Source organism: Chlorocebus sabaeus, chromosome 7 (genome assembly GCF_047675955.1).
Source record: "Chlorocebus sabaeus isolate Y175 chromosome 7, mChlSab1.0.hap1, whole genome shotgun sequence".
Classification (NCBI taxonomy): Eukaryota; Metazoa; Chordata; class Mammalia; order Primates; family Cercopithecidae; genus Chlorocebus; species Chlorocebus sabaeus.
The window spans coordinates 135,314,512-135,338,806 of record NC_132910.1 but is presented as its reverse complement, the minus strand read 5'-3'; the positions used below and the strand labels follow the sequence as shown (position 1 = coordinate 135,338,806).

Below are 24,295 nucleotides of genomic sequence, written 5' to 3'. Positions count from 1 at the left end.
ATTGAATTTTGCCAGATGTTTAAGTTGCTAGAATTTGGAAGAGCTGTCTTGTGTAGACCATCACCTTTGTGGTTGAAAGAATCCATCGATTTATCATTACAAGCCATATGCGGAGAGGCCTGACCAGCTTTTCTTATTTAAAAAAAAAAAAAAAAAACTTACTTTAGATAGGGTCTCACTGTGTTACCCAGGCTGGTCTCCAACTCCTGGGTTTAGGGGATCCTCCCACCTCAGCCTTCAGAGTAGTTGAGATTACAACCATGTGCCATGATGACTGGCTATATTTAAAATATATTCTAACATCTGAAAATAATGATTTGATATTTATATTACATTAGAAATTCTTTTTTTTTTTTTAAAGTGGGACTTATGTAAATTTTTAATTGTGCTAAAATACACATAACTTAAAATTTGCCATTAAGTGTTTTTAAGTGCACAGGTCAGTAGTGTTAAGTATATTCATGTTGTTGTGCTACCAGTCTCCAGAACCTCTTTATCTTGCACAACTGACATTCTGTACCCATTAAATCACAATGTTCTATTCTTCACCCCATCTCTAGTGCTTGGCAGCCACCCTTCTACTTTCTGTTTCTATGAATTTGACTACTTCGAATACTTCACATAAATGGAACCATCCAGTATTTGTCTTTTTGTGACTGACTTATTTCACTTAGCATGTCTCATCTGTGTGATAGCATGCATCAGAATTTCCTTCTTTGTTAAGGCTGTGTTTGTGTGTACACAGATGACCATTCTTCCGTTCACTGTTTACCCGTTCATTCATCTGCGGACACTTGGGTTGCTTCCACCTGTTGGCTGTTGTGAATAATGTTGCTATGAACTTGCATCTATAGGAATACCTCATTATTCATGAATTTTTTTGTTTAGTTCAATGTGTAATAACAAGTTACAACTTTATTTTTTTTTAATTAAATGTCTTCTTTTGAGATAATTGTAGAATCACATGCAGTTGTGAGGAATAATATAGGGATTTTAACATATGTATAGGTTTGTGTATTGCATCACCGCCAGAATTCTTGTGTTCTCATGCCTCCTCTGTCCTCATGTTGCCCTTTTATAGCTACACCCACAGCCCCAAGCCCTGGAAACCACTAACCTGTTCTCCGTTTCTGTCATTTCATCATTTCAAGAATGTTATATAAATGAAACTCTGTAGTGTGCAACCTTTTGGGATTGGCTTTTTTCCACTCAGCATAATGCCTTGGAGATTCATCCAAGCTGTTGTATGATTCCATTCCACTACATTGCTAGGTAGCATTCCATGGTATGGATATACCATGGTTTGACATTCACCCATTGAAGGAATTTGGGTTGTTTCTAGTTTTGGGCTGTTACACACACAGTGCTGTGAACATTTGTATACATTTTTTTGTGTGAACCTGAGCTTCCATTTCTCTGGGATAAATGCCCAAGAGTGCAGTTGTTGGGTTATATGGTAATTGCATGTTCAGTTTTGTAAGGGACTGAGACTGTTTTCCACGGTGTATGATCCAGATTCTCTGCATCCTTGCCAGCATTTGGTGTTCTCACTAATTTTTATTTTAGCCATTGTGATAGGTGTGAAGTGTAGAAATATTTTCTTTTTATTGTGTGTTAACTGTGTGCACTTTGTTAAGCAACCCATCTCTGGAACTAAAGCCTTATGAAACAGTAGCTTTGTACCCATTTGAGCAATGACTCCTCATGCCTCCCTCCCCCAGCAATCACTATTCTACTTTGTCTCTGTAAATCTAACTGCTCTGGGTACCTCATATGAGTGGAATCATACAATATTTGTCCTTTTGTGACTGTCTTATTTCACTCAGCATGATGTCCTCAAGGCTCACCCATGTCATAGCATGTGTCAGAATTTACTTTTTAAGGTGGAATCATATTCAGTCATATGAATACTCATTCATGTCACTTAACAACAGGGATGTGTTCTGAGAACTGCATCCGTAGGCAGTTTTGTCATTGTGTTAACGTAGAGAGTACTTACACCAACTTAGATGGTGTAGCCTAGTACATGCCGTGGCTATATGATGTGTTGCCTGTTCCTCCCAGGATACACACTTGGACAGCAGTTCATTCAATACTATGTCACTGTATTGAATACTGTAGGTAATTGTATCATGATGGTAAATTGTGTATCTAAACATAGAAAAGGTACAGTAAAAATATGGTATAAAAGATAAAAAATGAGCCTGGGCAACATAATGAGACCCATTTTCTACAAAAAAGTTAAAAATTAGGCAGGCATGGTGGCATATGCTTGTAATCCCAGCTACATGGGAGGCTGAGGCTGGAGGATCACTGGAGTCAAGGAGTTTGAGGCTGCAGTGAGCCATGATCACACTACTCAGTCCAACTTGGGTGACAGAGTGAGACCTTATCTCAAAAAAAATAAATAAATAAAAGATAAAAAATGTTATACCTGTTTGGGGCACTTAGTAATTTATTATCAAGTATTATGTAGTATACCTAACTATATACACAAGTAGGCAACACTATAGGTTTGTTTACGCCAGCATCACCGCAAGTATGTGAATAATGCATTGTGCTATGACATTTTGATGGCAACAGTGTCACTAGGTGATAAGATATTTTTAGCTCCATTGTTGTCTTTTGGGTCTACCATTGTATGTGCCATCCATTGTTGACTGAGATATTGTTATATGGTCACGATTTTAACACATTTTCTTTATCCACTCATCTATCAGTGGACACTTGAGGTCTTCCCACTTTTTGGCTATTGTGAATAATGCTGCTACACACATTGATGTACAATTGATATTCAAGTCCATGCTTTCAATTCTTTTGTGTATATGCCTAGAAGAGGAATTGCTGGATCATATGGTAATTCTATGTTTAATTAATTAATTTTATTTTATTTTTTGTTTTTTTTGGAACTGCCAATACTGTTTTCCACAGTGACTATATCGTTTTACATTTCCACCAGCAACACAGGGGTTCCTATTTCTGTACTTTCTCACCAACACTTGTTGTTTTCTGTTTTTTAAAATAATAGCCATCTTAATGGGTGAGTGAGCCAAGCCAGAAGAATCAGACTGGCCACCAGATCTCTTCTCCCCAGTGACAGAGACCTGAGGCAGTTTCTTTTCGTCAGTTTTATAGTTTCTGAAGAACTATCACCTGATTTATGGCTACTTTTTGGCTAGTCCAAATGTGTTGCACAGTTGCTCCTCCTTTTGCTAACAGGCAAAGAGGGAGGGAATAAAGTCTGCTGGGTCTTTCAGGTAGTAGGAAAAGACTGGGATTAGCCGTAAGCATTTCTGCCTTACATGGTATCACCTGTGAGGTTGTTTAGTATCAGGGAATTAAGATGACCCCGTACCAGAGGGCTTACAGAAAACGGTATTTGTTCTTTTTCTTTTGCTGATATGTGTTTCCAGTATTTTTTTCAGGCTGAACATTGCCATCTTAGTTAGTTAAAATGGTGCTCTCATATGTTCATCACAGCACTATCCATGATAGCAAAGACAGAATCAACCTAGGTGCCCATCAACTGTGGGTTGGATAAAGAAAATATGGTATATGTAGACCATGGAATACTGCACAGCTATACAAAAGAACAAAATCATGTCCTTTGTAGCAATATGGATGCAGCTGGAAGTCATTATCGCAAGCGAATTATTGTAGGAACGGAAAACCAAATACTGCGTGTTCTCGCTTATAAGTGGGAGCTAAACATTGGGTACACATGGACATAAAGATGGCAACAGTAGATCCTGGAGATTCCTAGAGGGAATAGGGATTCAAGGACTGAAAAACACCCTGTTGGGTATCATGCTTGCTACCTGAGTGATGGGGTCAGTTGTACCCCAGACTTCAGTGTCATGCAGTATGCCCATATAACAAATCCCTTAATCTAAAAAATTGAAATTATAAAAAAAATGAGATTAAAGATATTTTTAAAATAAAGGTATATGCCAAATTGTATGTACATGTTTGTTTATATGCTAAGCAAATGAAACACCTTTCAAAATCCATCATGGTACTTAGACTTTTTTTTTTAAATTCCTCTACAGAGAAAGAACAGACTCTAAAGTTTATAGGGCAGCCATCGACACATTTTACGTTAATGTTAAAGAACAAGTCATCAAATTGGTAAGCTCACTGACATGAATTTGTTGGTCTAAGGTTTTTTTCACTAATCCTGAAGCAGCATATTGTTGTCTTAGAAAAGCTTGCATTTGTTGGCAGTATGGTAATAAACTTATTAGAACTATTCATATTCCACATAACTGTTTTTAAACTGATTGTGATACATGTGAAACTAACATTTACTTTTGGAAAATAATGTACATATGTATTTTTTGTTTTGTGTAGCTTAAAGAAAGCCAGATGTTGAAAAATCTGAAAAGGAAGAATGCTAAGGTAAATGATGTATGTGATTAGAGTCATAGAGTCAATACTAACATGTAGAGTTATGTAAAGACTTGACTCTGGGTTTACAGCCTTTAGAGTGTGAGTAGATTTCATAATCTTATCAGGCTTTTATTTGGTTGATCTCGTGGTTGATATGGTTGGTATTATTAATGCAAGGTAAGGAATGGGGATCCTAGTCACTTTTGTTTCCTAAGGCTGCACAAGTGTCAAAATAATTGTTTTTATAATTAAAGACAGAAATTTAAGCCTTTTATTAGTGTCACAAAGTTAGCTTTTAAAAGACTACCAAGTCCAAAATGACCACTTATATGGATAAATATTAATATATATTTATTGCTTTTGCGGACGTCGAAAAGCACAACCTTTTAGAATAAAGAACTGTCCCAGGTAGGACAGCCTGGGAAGAATACTGGGTTAAGGGTCAGGAGACCTCATGTCTAGTCCTGGCTCTGCTGCTTCATTGCTATACCACCTATAAACTATACACCACTGGGTCTGCAGTGGGCGACAAGCCAGCCAACACGAGAGTCTCCTTTGCTTACCTGGAAACGGCTGGACCAAATGGCCTCTGAGCGTCAGAGGTGAATCCAGGAGTGGAAGTCCACCTCTGCATTTAAAATAGAACTAGACTTGAAATACATACATTTTCCTTCCAGTGATTGCAAGCTCTGGGATGTTTTTGTTTTTCTTTCAGTTTTAATCTTTTATTGGTCATTTCTGCATTACTTATTACCGAATGGGAACATTATGAATGTCTAACAGTGGAGTATTACGTAGTCACTAAAAGTGACTCGATGACTGAGATAATAAAATACATTGAAATGTTCCTTTTAAAATGCAGAGTGGATCACAACACTCCCCTGCTTTGATAGTTTCCTAGTGCACCTAGATAAAATCTCCTCACTTTACAGGCCGCAGGGTCCAGTAAAGACCTGGCGCCTGCTTTCCTCCAGCTTTCCTCTGGCCATTCTGAAGTAGATACCCCTGCTTTTCTTTTCCTTTATAGCACATATCACAGGTTGTAAATACATATTGTTTCTGTGTCATGTCTGTCTTCCCCATTAGACCAAAGTCTGTGATGGTAAGAATTGGGTCTGTCTTGTTTTCCACTGCACTTCATTACCTGGCAGCGTATGTGGCAGTGCTCAAACAGTTACAAATTAATTTTAACACAAATGATTGTGTTACTTAGATGATTTCAGATATCGAAAAGAAAAGGCAGCGTATGATTGAAGTCCAGGATGAACTGCTTCGGTAAGATACTATCAAATCCTGTTTGAGCACTTACCTAAAAGGATGTAATTATGGTGTGTCATTTAGGGGAGTGACACTTGCTGCTGTGCTGCATTAAAGCCTAGGTTATCTTCAAGCCCCGATACTCAGTGAAGGCAGGGTATGTTGCCTAGTTGCCCCACCTTTTGGCAAAGGAGAATTCCACACTGATCTATCTCCACAGATTTCTCAGCTCTGGCCTTAAGAGATACAATGCCTAGATTCCAGAATTCAGCTGCCTGGGTTGAATTCTAGAATCTATGCATTAAACTGCTCGAACTGCTTGGGTTGAACCCAAGCTCTGCCACTTACTGGCTGCGCAACCTTGACCAAGTTATTTGACGTCCCAGTGTCTCAGTTGCCTCTTTTGTATATAGGCATCATCATCATCATCATACCTAGACTTCGGGATTCTCAAATTCTGCCTCTGTCTTTGGTTACTTTTGCTCACATGTGAAAAACATAGAGTGCTGTGGAAATTAGATGAGTACATATACAGAAAGTGCGCCACAGGGACAGGCGCACGCAATAAGTGCTGTGTAAGTGTTGACAGTTGTTTATGTTGTTACAGTCGAAGGGTATGCCTTGGAGTGGCATGCATGTGAATCCACTCCCAAGTGTGGGCCAGGTGAACTTACCAGGCCCTGCAGGCCAGGGCTGCCCCCAATTTCTGGTTAGGAAGACTGGAGTGCACATCAGGTGGCAGCCCACAAGTACGTTTTGAGGCCACGGCTGTCATGAGAGCTAGAGTCTTGGTAATAAAACAGTGCTAGATGTGCTCTCTGTTCCTGAGCTTAAAAATAGCTTGAGAAAGAAAGTGATATTATCAGAAAATAATGTGTATAATTAAAAGTTGAAACTTTTAAAAACTCATTCAAAACTAAGTTTTTAAAAAGAGCCTGCTAGGTCAGGCACAGTGGCTCACGCCTGTAATCCCAGCACTTTGGGAGTTACAAGGTGGGCGGATCACTTGAGGTCAGGAGTTCAAGACCAGCTTGGCCAACATAGTGAAACCCCATCTCAAAAATACAAAAATTAACCGGGTGTGGTGGCGCACGCCTGTAATCCAAGCTACTGGGGAGGTTGAGGCACGAGAATCACTTGAACCTGGGAGGCAGAAGTTGCAGGGAACTAAGATCGTGTCCGTGCACTCCAGCCTGGGTGACAGAGTGAAACTGTGTCTCAAAAAAAAAAAGAAAAAAGAAAAGAGAGACTGCCACAGGAGTTTAAGGGGGAGAAAGCAGTTGTCTAATCTGTTGGTTTCTAAATCGAGTCTCTGGACAGGTGCTGGCCTATGGTAAGGTTTTCATTGACCCAGGCCAAAATAAGAAAACTAAAGGCAAATATAACAAGGAAAGCTGATATTTACAAGCTTCCTCTGTGGCAGGGCACTTTCCTAAACGCTTTCTATGCTAACTCATCATCACAGTCCTATGAGACAAGTGATTATAGCTATAGTCAGGCTGTGCCTGGTTACACTTGTCTTCAGTGTGAGACTACTGAGATGAGTTTTTGTGGTTTTTTTTGTTTTTTGTTTTTTTTTGATCCAGAGTCTCACTCTCGCCCAGGCTGGAGTTCAGTGGCACTATCTCGGGCTCGCCGCAAGCTCCGCCTCCCAGGTTCATACCATTCTCCTGCTTCAGCCTCTCAAGTAGCTGGGACTACAGGCGCCCGCCACCACACCCGGCTAATTTTTTTTTGTATTTTTAGTAGAGACAGGGTTTCACTGTGTTAGCCAGGATGGTCTGGATCTCCTGACCTCGTGATCCGCCTGCCTCGGCCTCCTAAAGTGCTGGGATTACAGACGTGAGCCCCTGCACCCAGCCTGACTTTTGTTTCTTTTCCAGATATAAATTTAGAAGTTGAGAAGTATATTTTGAAAAGGCATAATAAGAAAAACTATGGTGTATCATTATTTTAACTTGCTATATGAAAACCTAAAGCACAGTCTTTTGTTTCTTTTCTAGATATAAATTTAGAAGTTGAGAAGTGTATTTTGAAAAGGTGTAATAAGAAAAACTATGGTATATCATTATTTTAACTTGCCACATGAAAACTTAAGGCACAGGGAGGTAACTTGCCCAGAGGCGCAGCCCTCGGTAGTGGGGGAGCCAGGATTCACTGTCAGCTGACTGACTCCAAATTCAGCACTCCTGACCACGACTGCCAGCTCAGTAGTGAATTTTCCCCAGCGCTGCATTTGTTCAATGTAAAGAATTGTTAAGGAAGACTTTTCGTGACTCATGCCGGTAATCCCAGCACTTTGGGAGGCTGAGGCGGGTGGATCAGTGAGGTCAGGAGTTTGAGACCAGCCTGGCCAACATGTTGAAACCCCATCTCTACTAAAAATACAAAAATTAGCCGGGCGTGGTAGTGGGCGCCTGTAATCCCAGCTATTCGGGAGGCTGAGGCAGGGGAATTGCTTGAACCCAGGAGGCGGAGGTTGCAGTGAGCTGAGATCATGCCCCTGTACTCCAGCCTGGGTGACAGAGCAAGACTCCGTCTCAAAAAAAAAAGACGTTTTTATGAAATTGTATTAGAGAATAGTTGTGTTTTAAATCTTTATTTGGCAAAACACAAAATTTGCCGCCTTTGCCCCTCATTTTTTTGTTGGTCCATAAAACCCAAGTTATACCTTTTTATTTTATAGGTGAAGAAACTCAGCCATTGAGATGAAACAATTTGCCCAAGGTCACATGTTTTCATCCAGGCACTGAACGTCTTCCACTGGTTTTATTAGACTTTGGAAAGTGGACAAGATTTGATAAGAGGAAGGAGCACTGGGAAAGCTTTTTGTCCGTGGTTTCTGTATTAGACTGTAGTGCCTGGCTCCTCCGGCACGAGCCTCTGAATGTTAGCCAAACATACATTTGATCCAGTAGTTCCGAAGACTTGAATGGCTTGATGAATTTCAACATTTATAAGGAATATTCTTCTGTGAATGTCACTGCTAATTATTCATTGTGCATTGTATTTCAGAGATTTTTTTTTTCCTACATTTTAAACTGAAACCCAGAATCTTTCACACATTCATAGTTTCAGAGCCAAAGCAAGTCATCTAGTTGGCCAACCCTGGTTCTTCACACTCGCTCAGTGTACTTACAACCTCAGTTTCACACACGATAGGCTGGTACATTTTATTATACGTCACTTATTTTTGTTTTAGGTTAGAGCCACAGCTGAAACAACTACAAACAAAATATGATGAACTTAAAGAGAGAAAGTCTTCCCTTAGGAATGCAGCATATTTCTTATCTAATTTAAAACAGCTTTATCAAGATTATTCAGATGTTCAAGCAAAAGAACCAAACATAAAGGAAACGGTAATTCCAATTTTACTTTTACCATGCTTCAGAAGATGATTGCGGGAGGGCATTTTCATGCTAGAGTATCAGAAGCTTTGGGGAAAGACAAATGCAGAGACAGAATTACAGAGTCCACCTAAAATAGTATCACTATAAACCAGTGAAACTTCATTATATCAGCACTTTTCTTAGCTACTTAATGAAGGCTAGAGGAGTAATGTCCAGAATTGCTGATTCGTGTAAGATGTTTTCACTCGGACAGCTGAATTTCATCAAGGGAAGTTTATATTCTGTGTATAAATCTCAATTGAAAAATCACACTCTGCTGTATTATAATTTTCATTCATATAAGACCACTCAGCCATGTTTGAAAGACCAACCTTTTCTGTTTTGTCTAGCCCATGTTCACAGCGTCTTTTACATATGAAAAACAAGCTATTTTTCCATATAAGTGGTAGGTATGATTTTAGAAGCTAAGAAACAGGCCAGGTGTGATGGCTCTCACTTGTAATCATAGCACTTTGGGAGGCTGAGGCAGGTAGATCCCTTGAGCCCAGGAGTTCAAGACCCGCCTTGGGCGATATGGTGAAACCCTATCTCTACTAAAATACAAAAACCCGCCAGATGTGGTGGTGCGTGCCTGTAGTCCCAGCTACTCAGGAGGCTGAGGTGGGAAGATCACTTGAGCCCTGGAGGTCCAGGCTGCACTGAGCTGTGATCACACCACTGCACTCCAGCCTGGGTGATAGAGCAAGACCTTGTCTCAAAAAAAAAAAAAAAAAAAAAAAAAAAAAGTTAAGAAACATTAAAAGGGAATATAATGGGAAAACATATTTATTGTTTTAATACATTTTGTAGTTGCTTCTGGATTTTTACTGCAGACTTTGCTACTGTTAGGCTATCTGCCTCAGATTAATAGAAATGTTTAAGTTCTAGGGAAAAAATTTGTATACCCTAATATAATTTTATATAAAATATGTATAATTATATGTAATATATACATATTTTATGATCAGATTTGTATTCTTCACTTCTAAATTCAATGTTAAGGTTTTGACACTGATCTAAGTTAATTTTCCTGAGCCTAAGATTTGTTTATATATTAGAGATCTGGAAATAGAATGCTTTTAAAGGTATTTTTTTTAATTACCTAACTAGTCCAAAGCTTATGATTTGGAGTTTGGTTACTAAATTTGGGGAAGTTACCTGTAGCATTGATTCAGCTTGAACATAATACTTTAGTTAAAAGCGAGGTTTAGTGTCTCTGCCTTGTCTGGAAAATACCGCTGGATGAGCATCCTGTTCTTGGCATGACCTCAGTGCCTTCTTGCACTCCTCTTGTAGTAATTGTCACTTTTGCCTTATTGAGTGTAGATATTTGGGCATATGTCTTACTCTAAACATTTAGTGACAAATGTGACTTCTTCCCCTTTATCCCTCCCTAGAGCAGGTGCCCATGGGAGCTTGAACACATTAGTTTGTCAAATATTTGTATAAAATTTCATTATCATATGTGGTAGTCACAGCATGACAGCTTTTCTGCTGTCATCTTGAAAACATGATATTAAGCAGCAAACTATCAAAGTATGATACAATTCTGTAAGGGGAATTTAATCATGCACCCTTAGATACAATTTGCAACTGGAATTTTGACTTTGTTAATTATTTCAAAATCGGGGCTGGGCATGGTGGCTCACGCCTGTAATCCCAGCACTTTGGGAGGCTGAGGCGGGTGGATCACAAGGTCAGGAGTTCAAGACCAGCCTGGCCAACATGGTGAAACCTCGTCTCTACTAAAAAATTAAAAAAAAAAAAAAACAAAAAAAAACAAGCTGGGCGTGGTGGCGGGCGCCTGTAATCCCAGCTACCCGGGAGGCTGAGGCAGAGAATTGCTTGAACCCAGGAGGCAGAGATTGCAGTGAGCCAAGATCACGCCACTGTACTCTAGCCTGCTGACAGAGTGAGACTCCGTCTCAAAATGTTAATTATTTCAAAATCATGAGTTGGATGTTGTGTTTTATTTTATGTTGGGTTTGTGTTCTAATTTTAACTTTAATCATTAAGAACATTTGGATTGGCAACCTTTGAGACATTTAATTGATTCTCCCAATAATTTCTTGAGATGATAGATTTGGGTTTTTTTTTTTCTTAGGAACTTTTATGGATCTGGTGTCCTCATTCCATTAGTTCTTTAAAGTAAAACCTCTCTTACAGTTTTCTGTGTTTTAAAATAGACATGATATCAAGTAGACCCTACACAGCACGAGCAGACTTGCCAAAACCAAGCCTTGACGTGTCCCAGGCATGATTTCCTGTCTTCAGTAATAGAGATGATACAGTTCTTTGAATCAACTGGTCTTCTGGGATAAGAAGATCAGTTCAAGCTTTGCAGAGCAGCTCCCTAGCAACTTTGTGATCAATTACGTTTTAAGGAAATGGATTAAAACCAGTTGTCTTAATGGTCCTAGTTAAAAATGAGAGGAGTAGTAGTTAATGGAAAGCTCAATCACAATTTGCATTGGTCATAAGGCTGGGCTACGTAACGACAAGGTTGTAAGTTTTTGATATTGCTAATTATGTAAGTTTTTTTCTTTCAACAGTATGATTCATCCAGCCTTCCAGCCCTGTTATTTAAAGCAAGAACACTTTTGGGAGCCGAAAGCCATCTGCGAAATATCAACCATCAGTTAGAGAAGCTCCTTGACCAAGAATGAGAAGAGCAATCTACTAAAATGGGCCCATAGGAAGACTAGTCTCATGCTGTTACCGTCTGAAACTGTACTTTTATAAATAAATTGTTTTGCAAAGAAGTTATGGCCTACTTGCCAGAATCTAAAATTTGTTATTCAGATTAAATGGCTGTGAACAATGTTAAATAGCATCAGTTTGTCCAATAGTTTTAGAGGCCATAATCATCTTTTCTGGTTAATATCTTGAGTAATTTAAAAATGTTGACACCTTAATCAGCCCCAGATATGAGCTGTAATAAACCTGTAAAATTAAGTTGATGTGAATGTAATTTTGATTAGTTAAGGCGATTTCTATTGAATTTAAGTACATCAAAGGTAATTTTTAATAAAATTGGTTTATAGAAGTAAAAAACAAAAATTGGAAAGAAAGTGATAAAACTTATCAGGTTGAATGATATATTTATCAAATCTCACAGACATCAGGCAAATTATAGCCTGGTGACAAAAGTGTCCATAGTGAATTAGCTACTCTTGTAATACTTCTATAATTAGCTCGTCAGGAATTTCATCCGCTTCACTGTTATAACTGAGAAGACTGTTCTCTGCAGCTTCAGCTAATTCAGCATCTTCAGTAGCTTCTAAAAAATAAGCATCATCAATGTCATTATCCCAGACAGCATCAGCAGATGCACCTGTTGACAGCTTGCTAGGTGATGGTTTATGAGGATTCTGGGTTTCATTGCTCCTAGTTTCATCTGCTTCATCTGTTGTCAACTCTTCTTCCTTTATTTCAGTGGGGAAGGGTGAGAGAGTGGGACAGGAAAATATTTACTCAGGATATGTGATTTAACCATATACTCTATGTTGAAGTAAGGTATTAAGTGACAGATACTAAAGTGAATATGCTGAAGGCATGCTGTCTCCGATATCTCACCGTGGGAATGAGTGCACTGATGCAAACATTGCTGCACCGAAGCTCAGACACACTTGAAACTCCAAATTTGAAATTACCTGCAGTGCTGTGACACATACTTTTCAATATTCCCCGATGGAGGAAGAGCAAGAGTAGATTTAATTTTTTAACAAGTGGACAGTCCAGCTGAAGACAAATCAAGATAAATTTGCTACCTTTACAATGGACTTACTACCCATGCTCTAAATTTTAAAGTATTTAGAAAATTACAAACATGGATTGAAAAAAGATTAAAAACAGTTGCCAAAATATGACTGGATTGTATATTACATAATAGTATTGTATCAATTATTGGACCATAGAATGTCTTCAGTATAGACATTTAGTTGATCCTCTCAAAAAATTATTTATGTAAAGAATGTCCTTATTCAGTGCAGTGGCATGTGCCTGTAATCCCAGCTACTTGGGAGGCTGAGACAGGACGACTGCTTGAGGCCAGGAGTTTGAGACCAGCCCAGGCAACATGATACCCCCCTCTCATTAAAAAATCTACAGAATGTCTTATTCTTCAGCTACGTGCTTAAATATTAGGAGATGAAGGGTTTTGATGTCTGCAGTTTGAGTCATCAAAAATAAGAATGCATATGTATATACAGTAGAAGGAGAAAACGAATGTTGCCAAATGTTAACAAATGGCAAATCTCAATGAAGGACAGACAGCAGAGTTCCTTATTCTTGTACATTTCTGTAGGTCAGACCTTATATTAAATTTAAAATCGGGTCACCAATGAAATAAAATGATCAGTGCAATAGAAAAGCAGGTATAAATAAAACCAACTGGTAATTTAGTTTAAAATATTTTTTTTAAAACCAGATGAAGCACGAGGCAAAATGTTAACTGAAAACCAAGTGATAGCTACATGGGTGTTCATTATATATCTTATTATTTTAAAAAGTTATGTCCAAGTAGTAATACTGTACCCCAATGGTACTTTCAACTTGGCATTTTTGACACGTTACTGGATAAGCGGAAAAAGCTTAAAAATCCACTGCAACCACAAATATCTAAATCACAATCCAGACCAACAAGGATGATACAATCCTCCTCCTCTGGGAGACAGTTTATTTTTTAAAATTTACTTTGTTCTTATTTCAACACACATTTTAGCCTGGTATTTTGCCAGAGAATTTGGCTATCAGTTATTTTAAGTCCAGCTCTTGCAGACCAAGAATGGAATTTCCACCATTTCAAACGGATGGAGTTTTTTTCGATGGACATGTGTTACAACTTGAGTAGATACCAGATTGAATTTTCTAGACTATAAACCCAATCACTTGTTCTGCTTGTAGCGGGTAACTTTATTCTAACCATAACACTATAAAGGAAAAAGCTGATAGATGTGACCAAAGAAAACAAAAACACAAACTAAAACCTAAAAGTAAAAGAAATATGTCAAAAAGAGTACTTAAGTTATTGCAAAAAAGTTACAGAAAAATGGATAGAGGACAGGTACACGCACTTCATTATAGAAATACTAATAGTGAATCTGAAAAAAGTTCATTAAAGAAATGCAAATTAAAACAACTGAGGTACTGCATTTTTGCCTACCAGATGAGTAGTGATTCGAGGTAAACAAGCACTGTTGGCAAAGTGTGAGGTAATAGGTGCTCTCAAATTATTTGTGGAGGTCTAATCCTATACTTTGCATGGAGAGCAATTTGTGCCACTGAAAATATTTGTGATACTTCAAGTAGAAAAAAAACTGAAATAGTATGTGTGCTATCACAATGAACACACATAAATTCTCGAAGGTACATGCCAAAACATTTGTATCATTTATCTCTGGTCAAATGAGTGAGTAAGATTCCTCTTTTGCTTTTTGTGTATTTCCTAATTTTATGGGTTTTTTGTTTTTTGTTTTTTTTGAGGCAGTCACTCTGTCTGCCAGGCTGGAGTATAGTGGCATGATATCAGCTCACTGTAACCTCTGCCTACCGGGTTCAAGGGATTCTCCCGCCTCAGCCTCCTGAGTAGCTGGGATTATAGGCATGGGCCACCACACCTGGCTAATTTTTCTATTTTTAGTAGAGATGGAGTTTCTCCATGTTGGCCAGGCTGGTCTCAAACTCATGACCTCAGGTGATCCGCCTGCCTCGGCCTCTTAAAGTGCTGGGATTACAAGCCTGAGCCACTGTGCCTGACCTAATTTTATGTATTTTCAATTCATTCTACAATGCATGTTAATTATTTGGGTAAATAAAAATCTTTAAGAGAAAAATGTTGGTTTGACAATCTGGTAATACCTACCAAAATTAAAACTGAATATGCCCTTTGACACAATTCTACTTCCAGAAATTCATCCTACAGATACAAATGTTCAAAGAAACACAAAGATGGGTATTTTGTTACTTTGAAAAGCAAAATACGGGAAACTTCTTAAATGCCTGGGACTGATGAAATTGTACACCTTCTCAAGCAGCAGTGAAAAACAAGGTGTGTATTAGGTATGTGCTGAAATGGGAAAATCACTACAATATATTCCTACAATACAGTCATAAGTGAAAACAAGGTACCAAATGGGTTTCAAAGCTATTTGGACACTCATGGCTCAGGTATACTATTGTACCAATAACTCCCTGGTAAGGAGAAAGACTAAAATCTGTACTTACCTCTTTGAAAAGAAACAGGAGACATACTTCGGCAGGCAATGGGAAACCTGAATCAGAAAGACAGCAAAACTATTACATATTATAGCTATCTAATTTTTACTTTGTGGTAAATGTAAAAAACAGTAACTCACAGTCAGATTTGAAGTTTTCTGCTTTACATACAGGGTCATGACATTTTTGATACCAAACTTCATTTTTCAGATCAACCAGAATCCTTTATGTTTAAAAAAAAAAAAAAAAGTAATATTAATACCAAGACTGAGCAGAAAACAAAATCCAGCTGCATGCTGTTCCAAAAAAAAAAATTCCTAAAACTTACAAAGACAGAGAAAAATTAAAAAGTGAAAGGATAAAAATAGATATATATCAACCAAAACAGTGGTTGCCAAAAATCACACAAAATGAACTGCAGGGCAAAAAGTAGATACAAAAGTTCCCCCAGGAAGATACAACAATTCTCAACCTGTATTCACCAAATAATACAGCTGCATCTTTGTAGAGCTGGGTTTTGGGGTGTGGTTATAATAAAAAGCACCATTAACATCAGGCCAGGCGCCGTGGCTCACACCTGTAATCCCAGCACTTTGGGAGGCCAAGGTGGGTGGATCACAAGGTCAGGAGTTTGAGACCTGCCTGGCCAACATGGCGAAACCCCATCTCTAATAAAAATACAAAAAAAATTAGCCAGGCGTGGTGGCGGGCACCAGTAATCCCAGCTACTCAGGGGGCTGAGGCAGGAGAATTGCTTGAACCCGGGAGGCAGAGGTTGCAGTGAGCCAAGATCGCGCCATTGCACTCCAGCCTGGGTGACAGAGCAAGGCTCCGTCTCAAAAAAGCACCATTAACATCAACGGAAAACAAGGTATGAGTTAGGGAGGCCGGTGTCTAATCTGATTCCAAAGTTTAAGAGTGCATACATAGGCCTGGCGAGGTGGTTCACACCTGTAATCCCAGCATTTTGGGAGGCTGAGGTGGGAGGATAGCTTGACGGCAGGAATCCAAGGCCAACCTGGGCAACAGAGAGAGACCCTATCTACAAAAAATTTAAAAATTAACCAGCCATGGTGGCACACCTGTGTTCTAAACTACTCGAGAGGCTGAAGCAGGAATATTGCTCAAGCCCAGGAGATGAAAGCTGCAGTGAGCCATTGCACTCTGTCCTCAAGCCTGGGCCATGCCACTGCACTCAAGCCTGGGTGACAGGGTGAGACCTTGTCTCAAAAACATGAAAAAAAGGAGAGTATACATCCCATTAATAATAGTATTTAAGAATGAAATAAAAGTGTGGTTTTTTGTTTGTTTGTTTTAGTTTCATGGATACTGTTATTCAAACTGCCACTACACTGTTAGGACATAAACACTTACCAAGTTGTTTGAAATTCATTACTAGAGCTCAGGTATTTCTTTCGGCCTCAGAGAAAACGTGAAAAAACAAAGACACCAGGGGAACCATGAACCAAGAAAATCTGGGAACTTCTGGACCAAGTTCTAGGCGTTCAGTCCTTACCTACAGAATGCTCTTTGCAGAAAGTTTCTGATTTTAGAATTGCATTGGTAAGTCAGTCTGGAACGGATGCATTATGAGGCATGCTTTCCGGAAATGTCACCCGGCTGTGCAACTGGAGTCTACAGTGCAGGTGAGTCATAACCTTGGCGCTTCCGCTGTGTGCAGGGTTGCGCACTTCTGCCTCGGGTTTCCGCGGGAGTCAGAAAGGGCAGATGCCCTGGGCCTTGCTCTGCCCCATTTGTGCCTTTTCATTCCTTGTATTCTGACATTATTAGTAAAGCTTGACACTGGGCAAGATTTCTGATGTGCGTGGATGTAATTTGATTATCCAATCCTCAACTTCATTAATCAGGGAAATTCCCATGAAAACCACAATATTGTTTTATATTTGCCAGATGAGCAAAACCAATTTTTTAATCCTAACAGCACAAAAGTGTTGGTGAGAACATGGAACAGTAGAAAAATCTCAAAACACTGCTGGCTGGACTATAAACTGGCACATCCATTTGGGAAAACAATTTATGATCTAGTAAAATTAAGTATGTACATATTCCATGACACAGCAAGTCCACTTTGAGAAAGTCTTGCACGTGTATCCTGGGTGCTATGTACAAGAAGGTTCCCACCTTCATGGTTTATAATAGCAACCCAAATGTCCACTGTGGGAAAATAAACTGTGGCATATTTATATTTACGTACATGGCATGCGGCACAATAATGACCCGAATAAACAACAGCCGCGCGCTGCAACGTGGGTGAGAATCACAGACATGCTGCCGCAAAGCGAGGGAAAGGATGCAGTTCAAAAACAAGCAAAAGAAAACAGTATACTGTTTATGGCCGGGCACGGTGGCTCACGCCTGTAATCCCAGCACTTTGGGAGGCCAAGGCGGGCGGATCACCTGAGGTCGGGAGTTCGAGACCAGCCTGACCAACATGGAGAAACCCCGTCTCTACTAAAAATACAAAACATTAGCTGGGCATAGTGGTGCACGCCTGTAATCCCAGTTACTCGGGAGGCTGAGGCAGGAGAATTGCTTGAACCCGGGAGACAGAGGTTGCAGTGAGCCGAGATCGCATGATTATACCCCAGCCTGGGCAACAAGAGTGAAACTGTCTCAAAAAAAAAAGAAAACAGTATATTGTTTAGAGATATGAACATATATGGAAAAATCATAAAAACAAGCAAAAGATGAACACAAATCGGGACACTGGCCACCATCTCTGAGGGCCAGGGAGAGAGGGAAATTGGGGTTGGGCCCACAGGTGCTTCTGAGGTTTGATCAGGTTCTGGTTCTTAAGGTGGGTGGCAGATACGACAGGTGGTCATTTTAGTCTTTAAAATGTGCGTATAAAAGTGTGTTATCGGCTGGGTGAGGTAGCTCACACCTGTAATCCCAGCACTTTGGGAGGCCAGGGCAGGCAGATCACTTGAGGTCAGGAGTTTGAGACCAGCCTGGCCAACATGGTGAAACTCCGTCTCTACTAAAATTACAAAAAGTAACTGGGCGTGGTAGCACGCACTTGTAATCCCAGCTACTTGGGAGGCTGAGGCAGGAGAATCACTTGAACCAAGGAAGTGGAGGTTGCAGTGAGCTGAGATCACGCCACCGCACTCCAGCCTGGGCGACAGAGCGAGATTCTGTCTCAGAAAACAAAAAAACGTGTGTTATCTATACTTTCGTACGTAAGATACATTCTACGGGTAAAAAATAGAATAGATCATGGAGACATAATACAAGGTGTTATGATCACCATGTGATAATGATTTTTTGGTAAGTTAATATGCGTACAAAAAAGAACAGAAGATACGTCAACTGATAGCTGCGGTTATGTCCTGACTGTGGCACTGATCTCCTTCGTGTTTTCTGTGTTATAGCTTTGTGTATTGAGCCTACAGTTTTTGCAAGCTTTTTAAAAACTGAATTAATCTAAGTACATCAAGTATGACACCGAACCATGCTACCCAATGTGTTTCCAGCTTCCCAGAAAGAGCGTCCCGATCATTTCCCCACGTCCAGCACACAGGCCACATATGCTCGATGATACGGGTGTTGGTTTGACATGAAATAAAAAACAGCAAAATTTCTCACATCATAACTGATAACTACTGGGTATCTATTTATCTCTATTCTAATCACATCCTTTTATGTTTTAAAGTCCTATTTCTGGCTTTACTTCATCCTTTACTTTCCCTCCTCTTCCCATGGGCATTTTAAAGAAAATCTCTCAAACAGGGCCTGGCATATATACCAAGCATTCAATAAATACTAGTTCCCTCAATACCACGCTGTGTCTTGAACAAGTTAACACAATCCTAGCTCCAGTTCTTCACGATAACTGAGGAGATACCTTCTTGCCTAAACCTGCGCACTTTCAACGCAGAGTCCATAATGTGGCAAGGGCCAATGGCAACAGGAAGGAGAGGCGCGCTTCCCATCCTCACCGCACCCCGCCCACAGCCTTCTCCCAGCCCTCCTCAACCCCACCTTTGTCCTCTCCAGATATACTACGCGGTTATTATCTTAAGCAAATAAAGTACACATAAAGCTGATGTGCTAGAAGCGATGCAATAATTACACTGAAATTAAATATTATGTAATGCTAACCATATACAACAAATAGAAACTTAATACAACAGCCGGGCGCGGTGGCTCACGCCTGTAATTCCAGCACTTTGGGAGGCTGAGGCGGGTGGATCACAAGGTCAGGAGTTGGAGACCAGCCTGGCCAACATAGTAAAACCCCGTCTCTACTAAAAATACAAAAATTAGCTGGGCGTGGTGGCAGGCGCCTGTAATCCTAGCTACTTAGGAGGCTGAGGCAGGAGAATTGCTGGAACTCAGGAAGCAGAGGTTGCAGTGAGCCACGATCACACCACTGCACTCCAGCCTGGGCAACAGAGCAAGACTTCGTCTTGGAAAAAAAAAAAAGAAATTTAAAACAACTAAATTTATTTTTAAAACAAAATAGTTTTCATAGTCTCAACTTTATTTAAAAGTTATAAACATTTAAAATATAATATTGGTTAAATACACACAAATCATTAATATTACTTACATTATATTATTACTCTTATGGGCTCTTCCAATGTTTTCACACCACCGATATTTACAAATATCATAAACCAGTAATTCTTCTGGGAAAAAGTAGTTCCAACGCCGAATTCCTAAAATGCAAATAATGTTTCTAAAGGTACTATCACTCTATCATATAACAGTTAGCAAAGGATGAGATTAACTTTACCTCCTTTAATGCCATCTTTATTCACCAAAGAAAGAACAAAATGATCAACTTCAGGATAGGGAGAACACTGAAAACCTTCAATGGTTTCTACTGCAACAGAGAGAATGATTTATAAATTACAATAGCTGAAAGCTGAGAAGTTACATTTTGATTAAATGCTGTTGAGTACAATTATGGGTTTTGCAATCTCTCGGCCTTCCCTCACTTTTTGCAATTTCAGTCAATTCACGTTTGTTATACTACAAGGAAGCAGGTAAAAGTCAAACCTCTCAATTAGGTCAAATGTTAACTAATTTCATAAAAACCGCTTGAAATAATTTCAACTGCTGTCTTCATTTTGGCAAACAGAAAGACAGTCCCTCACGTCCGGAACAGGCCTAGCTCCATCAGCCAGGCCTTGGTGTTGCCATGCGCTAGCCTGGCACGCCTACCTCAGCCTGGGCATTGTCCTGTGAACACAGGCACTCACAGAACGTCAACAACAGATAAGGCCCCTGTGGTCATGAGGACTCAAGGAACAAAGATAACCCCTGGGTAATCACGTCCCAACACAGACAAAACAGGAACATCTTCCAAACCACAAAAATGACCAACACCCCTGATCTCAGCAAACATAAGCAACTGGTTTTTGTGTGTTCGTTTGTTTTTAACAAATTACAGTGTTAATTTCTATTCTGGTTTCCCTTCAGTTAAGCTTTACTAAGAAAACCAGTCATAGAATTGTGCCTGACAACACCCAATGCAGAACAAACCCCAGGGTTCCTGGTATACTCCCCCCACCCACCCATTCCAAGCCCAAATCCAATCCTCCGGGTCCTTTCCAACCCCGCTTCCCGAGATGCCCCACTTTACTGAGGTTCCCCGTGGTGTGTGCTGGCCATCGCTTCCCTGGCAATACACTAGGCTGACCCGCTACAGGTGTGTGCCCTGAGGCCTTTAGCTGGAAGGTACTGATGATCCAATTATATTTTCTAAAAAGCTACTGTAGTAATTTAGAATGACCTATTTTAAGTATCGTTTAATTTTTTTTTTTTTTCTTGAGACGGAGTCTGGCTCTGTGGAGTGCAGTGGCACGATCTTGGCTCACTGCAACCTCCGCCTCCTGGGTTCAAGCAGTTCTCCTGCCTCAGCCTCCTGAGTAGCTGGCACTACAGGCACCCACCACCATGCCTGGCTAATTTTTGTACTTTTAGTAGAGATGGGGTTTCCCTGCGTTGGTCAGGCTGGTCTCAAACTCCTGACCTCATGATCCCGCCTGCTTTCGCCTCCCAAAGTGCTGGCATTACAGGCATGGGCCACCGAACCCAGCCAGTATCATTTAATTTTTTTTTTTTTTTTTTTTTTTTTGAGACAGAGTCTCGCTCTGTCACCCAGGCTGGAGTACAGTGGCGCGATCTCGGCTCACTGCAAGCTCCGCCTCCAGGGTTCACACTATTCTCTGCCTCAGCCTCCAGAGTAGCTGGGACTACAGGTGCCCGCCACCGCGCCTGGCTGATTTTTTGTAATTTTAGTAGAGACGGGGTTTCACCGTGGTCTGGATCTCCTGACCTCGTGATCCAAGTTTGCTTTAAATGAAGTTTATGTTTCACTTACTAAAATGATATATATAATTGGAGAAATATTGGAAAACATATTAATGTGGAAATGTGAGCTGTGGACTCTAAATCAATGTCTATAAATACGTATGAAACAGAAGAAAATAAACATAAGAAAATGTTATCCATATTTTAAAGTAAGCTTGTAATCATACTATACACATAATTTTAGAGACTACTTTTTCCTTTAACATCACAAATGGGTGTTTTCCACATTATACAGGCTTCATAAATTTAAATTAAACAGCTAGAGGATTTCATAGTATATAACCAACTCACTTTTGCTGTACAGTTAGATTGCTTTCATTTTTTCACTATTATAAATAACAACAATATACGAAAATATGTGTATAAAAATGTTTACTGGAGGGTTTATGTAAGAAATATTTGAAAAAAACGCTCTATGTTCTTCAATAGAGGAATGGGTAAGTTATGACAGAGCTGTACCATGAAAAACTACACAACCATTAAAAGACTGAGGAAGATCTCTCTACATATATTGGAAACATAGGAAAAGCTCTTCTAGGTTAAATAGAAAATGACTGCAGTATTTACCTGACTGATCGTGGACAGAAGGGTGAAAAAGAAATTTAAGTTTTCATTTTGTTCTGTGTTTATTTTATACAAATAACCTACATTATTTTTGTAGTTTTTTGAAAAACACCATAAAATGAAAATTAGTGAATAATACTTTTTTTTTTTTTTTTTTTTTTTTGAGATGGAGTCTCACCCTTGTTGCCCAGGCTGGAGTGCAGTGGCACGATCTCAGCTCACCGCAACCTCCGCCTCCCAGGTTCAAGCGATTCTCTTGCCTCAGTCTCCCGAGTAGCTGGGATTACAGGCACCTGTCACCATGCCTGGGTAATTTTTATATTTTTACTGATTTCACCATGTTGGCCAGGCTATTCTCAAACTCGTGAACTCAGGTGATCCACCCACCTCGGCCTCCCAAAGTACTCGGATTAGAGCATGAGCCACCACGCCCGGCGAATACTTCTTAATAAACATCTTTTTCATACTTTTTGCGTTTGAGATAGAAACCCTGAAGTAGATGAGTGAATGATTGATTAGCTGACTGGCTGAGACAGGGTGTGATTCTGCTGCCCAGGCTGGAGTGCAATGGCACCATGAAGACTCAGTGCAGCTTCAACCTCCTGGCCTCAAGAGATCCTCCTGCCTCAGCCTCCTGAGTGGCTGGGACGACAGGCATGCACCACAACTCCTGGCTAATTTTTGGATTTTTTTGTAGAGATAGGGTTTTGCTAAGTTGCTCAGGATTGTCTCTAACTCCTGGGCTCAAGTGATCCTCCTGCCTCAGTCTCCCAAAGTGCTGGAATTACAGGTGGGAGTCACTGCGCCTGGCTAGAGGTAGTTTTTGAAAGATCAGTGATTATGAATACTTAACATTTAAGATTTTAAAGGCAAAACAGATTCTGTATCCTTACATTTTGATAGGAAATTTTTTTTTTTTAATTACCTGAAGTAGCTGCGTGCAGTGGCTTGTACCTGTAATCTCAGCATTTTGGGAGGCTGAGGCAGACAGATCATTTGAGCCCAGGAGTTTGAGACCAGTCTGGGCAACATGGTGAAATCTCATCTCTACTAAAAATACAAAAATTAGCTAGGTGTGGTGGTGCACGCCTATAGACCCAACTACTCTGGAAGTTGAGGCAGGAGGATGGCTTGAGCCTGGAAGGAGGAGGCTGCAGTGAGCCGAGATCGCACCACTGCACTCCAGCCTGGGTGACAAAGAGATGCTGTCTTAAAAAGAAAACAAACATCAAAAAATTTACCTGAAGTGCCGATACTGTTAAAATATCCAACTCCTTTTTGTTTATTCTGAGATGGGTCACATGTAAGAATTCGTAAAGTATCTGAGAACCTGAGGAAGAAATAGGTAAAAGAAACAAAGCACCATTACACTGGAACTACAAGGCCTGGCTACAGAAAGGATGCTGAATTCCTAATAGTTTCTCATTAAAATCCTTTGTTCAGCAGATAATTGTTCTAGGACATTTATTCCACATTTGCCCACAAAACCACGAACCCCACACATATAAAAAATATGATTTGTCAATTAAATAATTTTTTAAAGAGCAGGTTGGTGATTACTTATAATACTATCCTCAATTACAGAATGGATCACGGACTCTAGGGCTACTGAAGCCCTGTGTCCATGGTTTCACATCTGCAGATTCAACCAACTGCAGATCAAAAGTATGTCTTTTAAAAAACAATAAAAATAGGCCAGACACAGTGGCTCACGCCTATAATCCCAGGACTTTGGGAGGCTGAGATGGGCTGATCACTTGAGGTCAAGAGTTTGAGACCAGCCTAGCCAACATGGGGAAACCCATCTACTAAAAATACAAAAATTAGCCAGGTGTGGTGGCAGGCACCTGTAATTCCAGCGACATGGCAGGCTGAGGCAGGAGAACTGCTTGAATCTAGGAGGCGGAGGTTGCAGTGAGCTGAGATTGTATCATTGCACTCCAGCCTGGGTGATGGAGTGAGATTCCATCTCAAAAAAATAAGTAAATAAGTGAAAATTAAAAAAAATAAAAATAAAAATAACAACAATAAAAATAATACAAATTAAAAACAATATAGTATAACAACTATATGGCATGTGTACTGTATTAGGTATAGGTAATCTAGCAGGATTTACAGTATTATATATGGAGGAT

General features: G+C 39.8%; 2 protein-coding genes across 17 annotated transcripts in view; one reads left to right on the top strand and one right to left on the bottom strand.

The window, feature by feature from the left end:
- CENPU (centromere protein U) overlaps positions 1–11,797 on the top strand; it is a 43,414-nt gene extending 31,617 nt beyond the window's left edge. For 2 of the 5 annotated variants that reach the window (XM_008000399.3, XM_073017762.1), the window contains exons 9-13: positions 4,050–4,128; positions 4,351–4,398; positions 5,603–5,664; positions 8,849–9,005; positions 11,588–11,797. In XM_008000399.3, coding sequence (XP_007998590.1) covers positions 4,050–4,128; positions 4,351–4,398; positions 5,603–5,664; positions 8,849–9,005; positions 11,588–11,701 — 460 coding nt within the window. In that variant the 3' untranslated portion in view covers positions 11,702–11,797. The remainder of the gene's footprint in view (positions 1–4,049; positions 4,129–4,350; positions 4,399–5,602; positions 5,665–8,848; positions 9,006–11,587) is intronic. The other 3 variants (XR_498339.3, XM_008000401.3, XM_008000402.3) reach the window with 3 other exon arrangements.
- A 189-nt stretch (positions 11,798–11,986) lies between these two features.
- PRIMPOL (primase and DNA directed polymerase) overlaps positions 11,987–24,295 on the bottom strand; it is a 42,921-nt gene continuing 30,612 nt past the window's right edge. For 6 of the 12 annotated variants that reach the window (XM_037994166.2, XM_037994168.2, XM_008000394.3 and 3 more), the window contains 6 exons: positions 23,402–23,490; positions 20,014–20,103; positions 19,828–19,936; positions 15,392–15,474; positions 15,261–15,307; positions 11,987–12,460 (listed from right to left, as the gene is read on the bottom strand). In XM_037994166.2, the coding sequence (XP_037850094.2) occupies positions 12,203–12,460; positions 15,261–15,307; positions 15,392–15,474; positions 19,828–19,936; positions 20,014–20,103; positions 23,402–23,490 (676 nt within the window). In that variant the 3' untranslated portion in view covers positions 11,987–12,202. Of the gene's footprint in view, positions 12,461–12,688; positions 12,777–15,260; positions 15,308–15,391; positions 15,475–19,827; positions 19,937–20,013; positions 20,104–23,401; positions 23,491–24,295 lie in introns of all 12 variants that reach the window. The other 6 variants (XM_037994169.2, XM_008000396.3, XM_037994179.2 and 3 more) reach the window with 3 other exon arrangements.